The 14,013-nt window shown below is 39.9% G+C and overlaps 2 protein-coding genes across 4 annotated transcripts in view; both read right to left on the bottom strand.

Moving 5' to 3' along the window:
- The window catches only part of LOC133562916 (glucoside xylosyltransferase 1-like), a 19,938-nt gene extending 15,885 nt beyond the window's left edge, over positions 1 to 4,053 (bottom strand). For all 3 annotated transcript variants that reach the window (XM_061916753.1, XM_061916752.1, XM_061916751.1), the window contains exons 1-3: positions 2,694 to 4,053; positions 2,290 to 2,382; positions 97 to 286 (exon numbers count right to left, since the gene is read on the bottom strand). In XM_061916753.1, the coding sequence (XP_061772737.1) occupies positions 97 to 286; positions 2,290 to 2,382; positions 2,694 to 2,869 (459 nt within the window). In that variant the 5' untranslated portion in view covers positions 2,870 to 4,053. The remainder of the gene's footprint in view (positions 1 to 96; positions 287 to 2,289; positions 2,383 to 2,693) is intronic.
- A 143-nt stretch (positions 4,054 to 4,196) lies between these two features.
- LOC133562918 (YY1-associated factor 2-like) lies at positions 4,197 to 11,257 on the bottom strand. The gene is made up of 4 exons (XM_061916755.1): positions 11,100 to 11,257; positions 10,711 to 10,836; positions 4,917 to 5,069; positions 4,197 to 4,836 (listed from the first exon to the last, which is right to left on the bottom strand). The coding sequence occupies exons 1-4, from the start codon at positions 11,123 to 11,125 to the stop codon at positions 4,596 to 4,598; spliced, it is 546 nt and encodes a 181-aa protein (XP_061772739.1). The 5' UTR covers positions 11,126 to 11,257; the 3' UTR covers positions 4,197 to 4,595.
- Between the last annotated feature and the right edge of the window lie 2,756 nt (positions 11,258 to 14,013).

A 14,013-nucleotide genomic window follows, 5' to 3' on the forward strand; every position in this document is an offset into this window, starting at 1 on the left:
TAGCGTTGAAAAGTTTAAGTTTCACATACAACTCTTCTGCTGGGACTCGTTTACTCCGTGTGCATTGATGCGCAGTAATTTGGCGCAGACGCTTACCGCATCTCTGAAGCTGCTGTGAAGCTCGTCTTCGGCAAAGATGTAAAATTTCACAGGCTTTTTGCTGAACAGGACGGCAGACTTCAGCATGGTTAGAGTCTCGTCCAGCCGGGGTCCACAGGCTACCACGGCCACGTGACTGCTCTCCTCGCTTTGCTTCTCGGCTTCATAGACTGCCTTTTTGTCGTCTCTTACAGGCCAAACACAATATGACGAACGGCATTAATTGTTATTCTCTCTTTACACATCCAGTGAAGAGATCCACAGACCCCAGTGAAGTTGGAATCGTTATTAGGGTTAACAGGTACAAGAATACATATCAAGGACTAGGGCTACACGATTAATCGACATCGACGTTTTAAATAGTGATAAATAACCGCAAGAGGCTAAGGTTTTAGGGGGGTTGTCCGCCGTCACTGACATTAGAGTGACTAACATGTTCGCCAATCAAAGTTATTGAGCCTTGCGTTCATTTGGAAAAAGAGGTCTGACTGTGCAGCGCTCTCAGCATCTGAGCGTGTTTATTTAACGGTAGCATTAACTGAACGCATTGGGCCCTCTTTTTAGTCATCTACAGTCTTTGTCTCGGTAGGCGGAGAGTGTGGCACAAGGTTTACACACACAGTAATTACAGACAAAGAGCCCCACGACTTGCTTAGTGGGAAGTGCCGCAAAGTAACAAAAATTTGGAGGGAAAATATGTTTACAAAGTCAAAAATATTTCAGCTTCAAATTGGACGGGCAATATGAGCTAATTTTAGCTTAATACATTTTTTTTTTGTTTAGTTATTTTGGATAACAAAGATATTTACCTTCCAATTGTAGTAAAATTGTAAACATTTCTACAGTAATGAAAAATAAGTATCCATCCATCCATTTTCTACCGCTTATTCCCTTTTGGGGTGGCGGGGGGCGCTGGCGCCTATCTCAGCTACAATCGGGCGGAAGGCGGGGTACACCCTGGACAAGTCGCCACCTCATCGCAGGGCCAACACAGATAGACAGACAACATTCACACTCACATTCACACACTAGGGCCAATTTAGTGTTGCCAATCAACCTATCCCCAGGTACTCCGGCTTCCTCCCACTTCCAAAGACATGCAAAAATAAGTATATATCTTTTAAAAATGGTTACTTGCATTATTATGATTATATTACATTATAAACACTGCATAGTTTTTCTCGGTTATTTCTTCAGTTTAAGAGCATGATGTAGACAAAGATCTGAGTCTTTCTGTGTAAATAGTTTTGAAAGAAGATTATTGCATTTTGTTGAAATGCGTGGCACTTTGAGATAAGAATATGATGACTGACAGTCTAAAATTAACGTCTTCTTTCACTCGTTGTTTTTTCCACATGTTTATGTATTATTATGTATAAAACATCCATCCATCCATTTTCTACCGCTTGTCCCTTTTGGGGTTGTGGGGGGTGCTGGAGCCTATCTCAGCTGCATTCAGGCGGAAGGCGATATACACCCTGGACAAGTCGCCACCTCATCACAGGGCTGTATTAGACATAAAAATCACTTTTTTTTTTGAAATCGTGAAACCCTGTCAAGGATAGATTACAGCCATTACTGTATGCCTAACAGCAACTGTTATTCTACAAAAATGAAGTATTTGGGTATACAGCAGTGGTCCCCAACCACAGATTCGGGGACCGGTACTGGGCTGCACAGAAACATTAAAATAATTTGTAAACGACTGCAATTTTCTCTGAGTAACTTATGCCAGTCCCACTAGACACACCGATAAGCTGGTTTATAGATGTACAATGAAACTCCTCATAGGAAGTTGCCATTTATTATAACGTTGGGACATGATACAATGCACATTAATGAACATGTAAAATGTAAATGTGACAGATTGAAGTCAAAGGCTGATTTCCATCTGCAGTTTACCATCAACCTGCTGGGGTTCTCATTGCAAAGAAACAAGCCCAGAGCTCCCACTAATTCAGCGTTATAGTGGGTTGTATTTTTCACAAACTTAGTTTTGCTGTATTTCTCTGGCACAAGTGGAAAGCAGGTCCCTGAAAATAATGCCTACATTAAACCGGTCTGTGGTGCAAAAAGTTTTGGGGACCCCTAGGTTGCAGCAACAGTACCTTTTAAGTGCGGCCACTTGCAATATTTTAAAGTATGAATTGAAGCATTTTAGACTATTAAATTTGCACAGAGTATGCATACCTAAAGGACGATTCCAAAAAGCAGTTGAGTCCACAAACATCAGTAGGCCGTCTCCAATATGGATTCCAGGAAGAAACTGGCTGTGATTTACACCTGATAGGATAAAAAGACCCGTTTTGTATGTTGTATTGTGCTTTTAAACGTTACAACAGTGTATTAGGATGTTAATGGTTAAATCTGAGCTGTATTAATGCTAACTCTAACAGGTGGCGTTTGTATAAGCTTTTAAGGCAGGTGATTAGTTAATTAACTGCTGGACAATAAACTAAAGAAAACACTGAAATTAAAAAACGATGGTTAAAAACAGTAACAAGTAAATAACTACAATGTTGACTTTAAAATGTTATTGTTTCTAAATAAAACAGTATAAAGGCAATTGGCATTGGCTATGTAGCATTAGCTACCGGTCCAGTTCGCGGCCCGTCAATCCAGGGCTTTTCCTGACAACGGTCCCCGCATCATGCCTCCCTGCGTCGGATACCGTCAGCTCGCTGATCCCCCTCCCCCGGCTATCCTCCGCGGTGACCGACGCGAAGGCGACCCCGGCGCACAGGAGAAATGCACGCAGATAACATCGCATCCTGCGTTCTGTGGGCTATAGAGACATCTTGGTGTATGTGTCGCCAACATAGAAACTGACTTGAGCAACCCGAGTTAATCTTTCAAAGCGACGAAACACTTCATGAAGGTTAGAGCGGTTGACGTGTGGACATGATTAAGCCCCGCCCAGTCGTTTAGTTGGTGTGATGTTATGAGCTAGGACTAGGCCGAGAATACAAGAACTACACTACCCAGCATGCAACAGTAATAACGAGCATGCGCGGTAGCCCCAAGAAGGTAGTATGTCGCCATACCGGCAGCTAGAATGTGATTATCAGCACGCTGTGTGAGTAAACGTTGAGAACTCAGCTAACACGCCTCGTCTGCATTATTTACAATTAGACAGACAACACTGTTGCATGTTTAATATGCACTGCAGACAAAATCAACATTTGTGGATGGTTTTGTACTGGAAAGGGTGATGGTAAACAAAGCATACATTTGCAAAATAAAATAATAATAAAAAAACAGGAGCAAAATAATCCGTACTAAATTAATATAATAAATCCCAAACAAGCTGTTCATTTTGGAGATAAATGTATTTTTACGCAACCAAAGAAAATTTGCAATCAAAATATTTTTACATTTCAAATGCTTTTCTTTTATTGCAAATCTTTTTTGGGGTTGCAATAAAACACACACTGTACCTCCATATGTATCGACAGTGCACATTTTATTATTTTTGCATTTTTAAGATCTAACCTAGAATCTGCCTGCAAAAATCCACCAGAGCATTTCCTCCCGTTAAAAAGGTTTTGTTCATGTATAGGGCGCCTCATATGATGCAATGAAAATAACAGCTGTGTTAGATATAGAATACACAGTCTGTGTATACATGTATACACTGCACGATTTGCCACTTGCCAAGATTTAACTTTTTTTTTCTAAAAATGTCTTTAGTTTTAAGAGCTATATACATATTTTTGGTCATTGGCTTTACGGCATCCTAATTTTAGCATGAATAATTACATTTTGTCTATTCTAGTTTTAAAATGTTACAACTGAGTAAATAACTATTCAAATAAGATATTTTGGGTTTCACGTTTAAGGATTTTGCAATATCCAAGGATGCTTAGTTTGACAATTTTATTTTGGAATAATGCATGTTTTCAGAATAAAAATACTCATTTCTATCTTATAGACACATTTAAATTGAGGATATCTTATCAAGTAACATTAACTAGCTTCATGGACAGATATTTTCACTTATTTTTTTTAACCTAAAATCTATTATTTTTCTTTATATTTTTAGGATTTTACAGTATAAACAATGATTAAATCATGCTGAATTATAAAGTGAAAAAGTATACTGTTCCATATTTTTATAGGTATTGCAGCCAAGGACATGAGAAGCTGAAACAAAAACAAAATGTTGTAATGAACTAATAATGACAAACAGATGGGACATTGGGGAACAAAATAAAATATGCCCCTCAAGTGCAAATAACACAATTTTAGAATAAACTACAATATGATACAAACTTTACATTGCATCGTGCAAGACTTTAATGCTACTTGTCCGTTTGCTCAGTTTATCTCTCAATTGATCGTCGTTATGAGAAGGCAGTGACAAAAACAACCAAACATGGAAGCCAATTCTAACATAACACTAACTCATTATAAAACATGCACGTTGATCTCCAGTTTGAGGCTGTCAAGAGTTTACAAAAAATGCGTTGTGGCGTGTTAGGTGATGTCCTGAGGATTTAGTGAGTGTCTCCGCTGACCGATGAGCCATCCCCCCGCGGCGAAGAGCATCGGGAAACCCCTCGTTCAGTGTTGTCGGAGCTCGAGCCACTTTGACTGTGCAGTTCCGCCGAGGTGGCGTTTGTTAAAGTCGATGCCGGTCTGGCTTTCTCCTTAAAGTCTGTGATTATTACTGTTAGATCGCCGACTGTGACCTCCAGATGCTGGGCGCTGCTCCTGTCCACGTTTTTCAACCTCGGCCTGGATAGGAGAGGCACCACAACGCTTATGTGACAAGACAAGAGACCAACAACTATTTGGTAGCTGACACACACACACACCTCATCTTTTTTAAGCTTTTCTTCCTCAGCGAAGGATCTTTATCGCTCTTGTCTCGCTCTGATTTTTCTTTCTTCTCCTTTTTACTTTGCGTGGGTGGTGCAAATTGCTGACTTGCTTGCTGTACCACAAGTTGAGAAACAGGCCGTGGTTTCCTAAAAGACACATGAAGTTTAAAGTTAGGCTTAAATGTGAGAGCAGATTCAATGCGCCAACATTGAAAATGAATACTTTGCTGAGAGTGAGTTATAGGCAAACTGCATTTTTTGGGAAATTTTGACTATATTTCACAATCCTGATGAGAGAAAAAACACACTTTTTTAAAATGCATTTTAATTTGTACATAAGTCAGCTTACAATGGAGTGAATGGGAACCATTAAGTCATGACATCATTGCGTCTATTCCCACCATAAAACCCAATAAATAACCACCCAAAAAGCACCAACAATACTTCATTCACATTTTTTTTTTTAACCTGAATTTCAACCAAATATTAGCGATATTTTTTTAGCAGCGCATTGTCACCGTGAGGTAACTCCTTTTAAGCTGCTGCATTGACATGAGCTGGTGAGCTGCTTTCTCGCCTCTGAAGTCGTGTAAATTCATTCTAGATCATAAATGTCTCTCACCTATATAATGGAAGGGTGAGAACATAATCCGATAAATTCATCAACTTTGACAGCCAATTTAGACCAGGTAATTGCGAGAAAGACGGAAATAGACGCGTGGTTCCATCCCCCTTTTTTCGTCGCGAGGATTGAGTCATTCATCTAAACGGAATTATATCAACATCCTAACAGTTGGCATCCTAATGCCAGCAGACGTTGTCCAGTAAGCCATGTTTTATTATGTTTGTTGGCTTTCATCCAGTTTGCAGTGAGTAGTATTCAGTAATGTTGTTTAAGGAAAAAGCGTTTGTGAAATTAATGTGTCACCGTATGCTTAAAATTTGCAAAATACATAAATATTACATGTTATGAATGTGCCTGTCACTCCATTACATATATATTTGTAGTATATATAAAATGTTGATGGAAGTGTTTGGGAAGACTCTGTCCATTGGATTTTTGTTTATTTGAAGGACTATGTGCAGTTTAACTACATTAAGAAGAAACTGCACCAGATTTAGCACCATGCTAATTTCCATCTGTAGTCATTTTATGGTGCATCTAACATCCCCAATTAAATTACACAGGAATAAAATACACAACAATATTAAAAATGTCATAATGATAAACAATTTAAAATACAAGTACAATACACAAAGGGTATGTGAGTTACAAATTAGTGGGCGATCAAGTTGCAGTATTTCAGCAGCTTCGTTTAAAGTGCAGAAGTATATAAAGTGCAGCAGTTTGGAATCAAAGTCTACTTACAGTGCAGTAGCCATCAGATGAATTCCATAAGGCTATCATTCAATAGCCCATTGATATTTCATACATACAAAGTTTGTGATGTTACAAGATTGGAATGGTACTCTGGTGGCCATCATTAAGTTGACTTTTGCTCGCATTTATTTAGAGTGCAAAAATAAAAAATAATAAAAAAAGTGTGCACGTGTTACATAAGGATTGTGAATACTACGCAAAATTCCAAAACAATGCAGTTCCCCTTTAAGTTTTTGATAGAGAATTTGTACTGGATCTGATTACAAGTAATGTGTGCAGGTAGTATATGGACCTGCACTCCCTGGGATGAGGTTATAACTGGTTTATAAAAAGTATAAATACAACAGTGTGTGATGAATGAAAAAGTGCACACGTGTTTACTGGATATACATACTGCATATTCAAAACTGTACTTGCTTTTTTATTTTAAAATGATTAAAACTGCAAACCACAAAATATGTAGGAAGCAAGCCAACTGTGACAACAAGCCACATACTGTTGCTATGGAAACATGGCTGCTTGAGGTTGCAAAGGTAAAGTTAATTTTCAAATGTTTTCTCCGTCCATCCATCTATCCATTTTCCAAGTCGCTATCTCATCGCAGGGCCAACACAAATACAGTAGACAGACAACATTCACACACATTCACACGCTAGGGCCAATTTAGTGTTGCCAATCAACCTATCACCTCATACTGTGTAACTCCAAATAGCACATATTCAAAACAAAGCACAAATTTGTCATGAATAATGTCCAGGATGAAGTGACAGATGTCCTGCCATAGTGATCGAGTGCTTTTACAAGTCCAAAACAGGAAATTAAACAGACTCTGGATGCATGTTCCATAAGGTGCAGGTAACATCAATGTCCTTCTTGTATCTAACAATCACAGTCTTTACCGAGTAATAATCATGAATGATTTTGAAAGAAATCTCTTTGACTTTGTTCGTAAGTAAATAAATATCTGTTAGGAAGAGACCATGTTTTGACCCAGCAGATGTCATTCACAACATTATTCCAGAGCGAAATTACATAAGAGACAGACACAGAATGTAACATATGTCTTTAGTGTTCCAAATGAAATATTTCGTAGGTGAGAAATTGTGCTTGTAGAGAAGAGACCATGTCAGCAGGGCTTGTTTGTGGAAGTATGAAAGAGCAACAAGAATCCTATCAATGTTCTGGTTACACAATAACAAATATTAGAAAATACATAATGAGATATGAAGTTCCAAATTGAGGTAGGATCTTTCAAATAGTGTCTTATCCAATTCATCTTGAAGGTGATGTTTAAGTGTAGTGAAATCGAGAGTTTAGACCACCCTGATAGGAATTGTTCATTATAACAGATTTCTTAATATAATGAATTTTGTTTTTCCAAATAAAGTCAACAAGTATTTTGTCAATAGTATTACATATTTTATGGTTTACATCTAAAGAAATAGCCGCATACGTAAGCCTGGATCTTCCTTATGCTTTGGAGAGTAAGGTTGTGCCTTTTAAGGATAAGTTTCTCTGCAGCCATTGGTTAAATCTTTTGTTTTTTTCCACAATTGGAGTAAAGTTCAAGACCGATCTAGAACTCAGATTTTTAGTATAATAAGTATTCCTAGGTAATTATTACTCTCCTTAATTGGAATTTTACATATAGACAGCCACATCTCTTTACAACCATAAATTCACACTTATTCACATTTAAATGGAGACCAGAAGCCAAAAAGAATACATGAATCACATCCAAGGAGAGAGGAATTTGAGAAGAGTCCTTCAAAAAGAGTGTTGTGTCATCAGCCAGGCTGATAGTTGTTTCTCTGTCTAGTATAGAGATCCTCTTTAAATGACTAGTTTTATATGAACAGATAACAATTAAGTGGCTAAAAAAAGTAGATATGGAAAAATTGGACAACCTTGTCGTATCCCACTTTTTATTTGGACCTTGGAGATGTATCAGTTTTTAACTTTATCGAGCTATTACCATTGCAGCATGAAGTCTTGATTGTTTTGCGGAAAACATTGTCAAAGCCAAATTTGTTAAGTGTTTTGAAGATTAGTTCATGTTCCATCGAGTCAAAAGCTTTGTAGAAGTCCAAGAAAAGAAGGAAGCCTTTATCATTAATGACTTCTGGGTAATCCAGTATGTCAAGTACAAGCCTGATATTTTTCGATATGTGCCTCCCTTTCATAAATTCTGACTGTCTCATCAATTATGTCATTCAGAACCAATTTTAAACGTTTAGCAAAAATAATAGGTACAATCTTATAGTCATTGTTTAGAAGGCTATTTGGACGCCAACTATCAATGATTAGCAAATCTTCGTTTGGTGTGGGTATAAGGGTAATGAGGCCTTGTGTTAAAGTTGGAAAAAGCTAGGACACTTGCTATTTTCCCTCCAATTTTTCATGTGTGAGCAAACGCCAAAGCTCCTTGAGCATTCAGTGGCGCACCTGTGAGCGACGGGAGACGTGCACACTGGTAAGCGCTTATATTTTTATTCGATTTTGTGTGCGGCCTAGATCTGCCGTGCGCAGAGGACGCGTGAGCAGTGTGCAATTGCACCTTAGAGCAGTGTTTTTCAACCTTTTTTGAGGCAAGGCACATTTTTTTCCTTATAAAAATCCGGAGGCACACCACCAGCAGAAAACGTTAAAAATGAAACTCCCCCAGGTCCTCCTCGTGCCTTATTTTGAGTTTGTTGGCGTTTTCCTGTGTGTAGTGCTTTGGTTCTTAGTCTTGTGCTGTTATTTTGGTGTTTTCCTCTAGCAGTTTTATGTCTTCCTTTGAGCGCTATTCCCTGCACCTGCTTTGCGTCAGCGAGCAAGGCTATTGAAGTTGTTGCTGTTCTTCTTTGTGGGGACATTGTTGATTGCCTTGTCATGCACGGGATGTGCTTTGTGGACGCCGTCTTTGCGCCACACGCTGTAAGTTTTTGCTGTCGTCCAGCATTCTGTTTCTTTTTACTTTGTAATCAATTCAGTTATACTGTCGTTTTACCTATGCTTCATTGCCTTTTCCTTTCCCTTTTGTTCATTTTTGGCTTAAGCGTTACATAGCTTTTTTTACCTCCACGCTGTGGTCTGCATATTGGGATCACAGTTCTACAGCCAAGTTCTACACAGCACAGACACTAAGGAACGGCACAGTATTTGCAGATTATAATTATTCGTTTGTAAAAAAAAAAAAAAATTTTGGACCAATTAGGTGAAGTTGCATCATTTCCCACGGCACACCAAACAATATTGTGCCGCGGCACAGTGGTTGAAAAACATTGCCTTAGAGGAAACGTTGGACACCTGTATCACTACTTTCACAAAACACTTTTAGTAAGAATGGAGCCAGCTCTTCTGAAAATAGTTTATAAAACTCAGATGTAATACCATCCACTATAGGAGATTTATTTTTTATGCTATTAATTTGATTCCACTACCTCCTTGAGACAGATTGGACGGTAATAGAATTATTGGTCAGCTGTGCATCCATAAACGAAACAGCGTCACTTTCACAGTATTGACTATTGCAGTGGTTCTCAAATGGGGGTACGCGTACCCCTGGGGGTACTTGAAGGTATGCCAAGGGGTACGTGAGATTTTTTTTTTAATATTCTAAAAATAGCAACAATTCAAAAATCTTTTATAAATACATTTATTTAATAATACTTCAACAAAATATGAATGTAAGTTCACAAACTGTGAAAAAAAATGCAACAATCCAATATTCAGTGTTGACAGCTAGATTTTTTGTGGACATATTCCATAAATACTGATGTTAAAGATTTCTTTTTTTGTGAAGAAATGTTTATAATTAAGTTCATGAATCCAGATGGATCTCTATTACAATCCCCAAAGAGGGCACTTTAAGTTGATGATTACTTCTTTGTGTAGAAATCTTTATTTATAATTGAATCACTTGTTTATTTTTCAACAAGTTTTTAGTTATTTTTATATCTTTTTTTCCAAATAGTTCAAGAAAGACCACTGCAAATGAGCAATATTTTGCACTCTTATACAATTTAATAAATCAGAAACTTATGACATAGGGCTTCATTTTACTTTATCTCTTTTTTTCAACCAAAAATGGTTTGCGCTGATTAGGGGGTACTTGAATTACAAAAATGTTCACAGGGGTACATCACTGAAAAAATGTTGCGAACCACTGGACTATTGTATGATTTTTTTGGTAAAATTGAGAACAATAATTTGCAATCAGTTTTGCATCATTGCAACAATGACAGTTTGAAGTCATGCGTACATGGTGAGTTCACTGTAATGGGGTTAAAAATAGGTCAGACTACACAGACGGATATTCCACAAATTAAGTGTTAAACGCTCATTCTGTAAACCCAAAACAGTCCCGATTGTCTAAACAATACTACATACTCGCGTACGTTAAAACTTGAACATCATTCTTACCGCGTTGACGTGCCTTTCCTGACGTCGCACATCACGCACTTGAACGCCTCAGCTGTGTTCCTGAAGGTGCAGACGCTACAGTCCCAGCAGCCATCGTCGGCGGGCGGCTTCAGTTGCCGCTTTAGCCTTTAAAAAAAAAGCATAATACAAACAGCGGCAAAGCTCGCTATGAACACCGCCTTCGTGAATATAGCCCAACCCGCAACGACTCGCTTACTGTAAGTGCAACTCCCGAGGAAGTCGACTAAAAAGGGGCTACCAACAAGCTAACAAGCTAGCCGCCATGAAACAGTGAAAACAGATCCATCAATTTACGAAGCCGTCTCGTTTTTTTCTGGGAATGACCCTTTGAAGCGTCTTCATTCGTGGGTTGTTATTTTTTTTTTTACCTTGTGGGACTGTTCTTGTCACCCATAATACACAAGTTGGCGTCCGCGGAGTTAAAAACGATGAGAATTATAAGTACGTCGCCTTTTGGCCGCCACTACTCAGCTGTCGCGGAAACTCCCGTGTTGGGGAAGATCACGTGACGAGGGTTCGACCAATCAGGTTAAAGAGCGGTGCTTTCGTTGTGATCTATGGAGGCGAAGGGGATCCGAATACATGATCGTGATGGAAGATCACCAAAACCAGGGGTCACCTACGCGGTGCCCGCGGGCACCAAGTAGCCCGTAAGGACCAGATGAGGAGCCCGCTGGCCTGTTCTAAAAATAGCTCAAATAGCAGCACTTACCATTGAGCTGCCTCTATTTTTTTTTAAATTGTATTTATTTACTAGCATGCTGGTCTTGATTTGCTCGACATTTTTACTTCTAAGAGAGACAAAACTCAAATAGAATTTGAAAATCCAAGAAAATATTTTAAAGACTTGGTCTTCACTTGTTTATCCATCCATCCATCCATTACCTTCCGCTTATCCGAGGTCGGGTCGCAGGGGCAGCAGCCTAAGAAGGGAAGCCCAGACTTCCCTCTCCCTAGCCACTTCGTCTAGCTCTTCTTGGGGGATCCCGAGGCGTTCCCAGGCAAGCTGGGAGACATAGTCTTTCCAACGTGTCCCGGGTCTTCCCTGTGGCCCTCTACCGATTGGACGTGCCCTAAACACCTCCCTAGGGAGGCGTTCGGGTGGCATCCTGACCACATGCCCGAGCAACCTCATCTAGCTCCTCTCGATGTGGAGGAGCAGCGGCTTTACTTTGAGTTCCTCCCGGATGGCAGAGCTTCTCACCCTATCTCTAAGGGAGAGCCCCGCCACCCGGCGGAGGAAACTCATTTCGGCCGCTTGTACCCGTGATCTTATCCATTCAGTCATGACCTAAAGCTCATGACCATAGGTGAGGATGGGAACATAGATCGAAATTGAGAGCTTTGCCTTCCGGCTCAGCTTTGCCTTCCGGCTCAGCTCCTTCTTCACCACAACGGATCGATACAACGTACGCATTACTGAAGACGCCGCACCGATCCGCCTGTCGATCTCACGATCCACTCTTCCCTCTCTCGTGAACAAGACTCCTAGGTACTTGAACTCCTCCACTTGGGGCAGGGTCTCCTCCTGTGTCACTAAATACTGACATCTGCTGGACATTAAAAATCCCTACAGGCAACCTATGGACCGACTCAACTGACACTGATTTTATGACCTAGTGTATACAATGATATAAACCAAGTCATTGCATTTCATTTAGGATTATTTCATATCTTCATTTAAAGAAAAATATATTTTTAATCTTTTTTAGATACAGTCAATAAATAATGTGAACATTATTGATTGATTGATTGGAACTTTTATTAGTAGATTGCACAGTACTGTACATATTCCGTACAATTGACCACTAAATGGTAACACCCAAATAAGTTTTTCAACGTGCTTAAATCGGTGTCCACGTTAATCAATTCATGGTAAAAAGGTAATGGGTTCGAGCTGGATTTGAACAAGTGCCCTAAGGAACTCAGCATGAACAACTAAAGTCCTCTCTACCAAATGAGTTATCGAAGAGATAGTTTGGTACTGATTTTTAATGCAACCAATAGGATGTTTGTGTGGGTGGGACAATGCTAGAAACTTTGAGAGAACAGGATGAAATGACAAGGAAATTAACACAATTACCTTTTTTTCCAATATATGATCAAAATATTCCCACACGGTAGAAATGATCTCCGACGACGATAAATGACAAATGCCCAACGACAGAAGTGCGGGGATTCTGTTGGCAGCAGCATCTCGTTGACAGATGCGCTTCCTTATAAACACAGGTTATAATAATAATATAATAATATTAATAATGGATTAGATTTATATCGCGCTTTTCTATTGTTAGATACTCAAAGCGCTCACAGTGAAGTGGGGACCCATCATTCATTCATGCCTGGTGGTGGTAAGCTACATCAGTAGCCACAGCTGCCCTGGGGTAGACGGACGTAAGCGTGGCTGCCAGTTTGCGCCTACGGCCCCTCCGACCACCACCTAACATTCATTCATCATTCATTCACCAGTGTGAGCGGCACCGGGGTCAAAGGGTGAAGTGTCCTGCCCAAGGACACAACGGCAGCGATTTGGATTTCCATAGGTAGGAAGTGAACCTGCAACACTCAGGTTTTTGGCACGGCCGCTCTACCCACTACGCCATGCCGCCCCAAGGTTGGCGTGCAGGTGCCAGTGTGACACAGTTCGCGTATCGGTCACGTGACCAAAACATTGCCGATGCATAGGTGTTGCCGGACCCATCACTAGTTGCTAGTGTTTTAGTGAGATTGAATAGTACCTGAAAGTCGGAGGGGTGTGGCCACGGGTGTGTTGACCGCAGTGTCTCTGAGGGAAGTCACGCAGCTGAGGCAGGATGGAAGCTCCGCTGATGTCTCCGGTAAGAGCCGACTTATTACCACAATTTTATCACCGAAAACTGCCGGTTGACATGTGGTCGGGATCCATGTTCGCTTGACCGCTATGTTCCATAGTAAAGCTTCACCTTCGAGAATTTTAAACAAGGAAACACCGGCTGTGTTTGTGTGGCTAAAGGCTAAGAGCTTCCCACCTCCATCTTTCTACTTTGACCTCTCCATTATTAATTGAACACATTGCAAAAGATTCAGCAACACAGATGTCCAGAATACTGTGTAATTATGCGATTCAAGCAGACTACTTATAGCTTGGATCGGGCTGGAAAATAATGTCCGCTACAACCCGAGACGTCAATCGCACGCGTCATCATACCGCAACGTTTTCAACGCGACACTTCGCGGGAAATTTAAAATTGCAATTTAGTAAACTAAAAAGGCCGTATTGGCATGTGTTGCAATGTCAATATT

This window comes from Nerophis ophidion, linkage group LG12 (assembly GCF_033978795.1).
Source record: "Nerophis ophidion isolate RoL-2023_Sa linkage group LG12, RoL_Noph_v1.0, whole genome shotgun sequence".
NCBI lineage: Eukaryota > Metazoa > Chordata > Actinopteri > Syngnathiformes > Syngnathidae > Nerophis > Nerophis ophidion.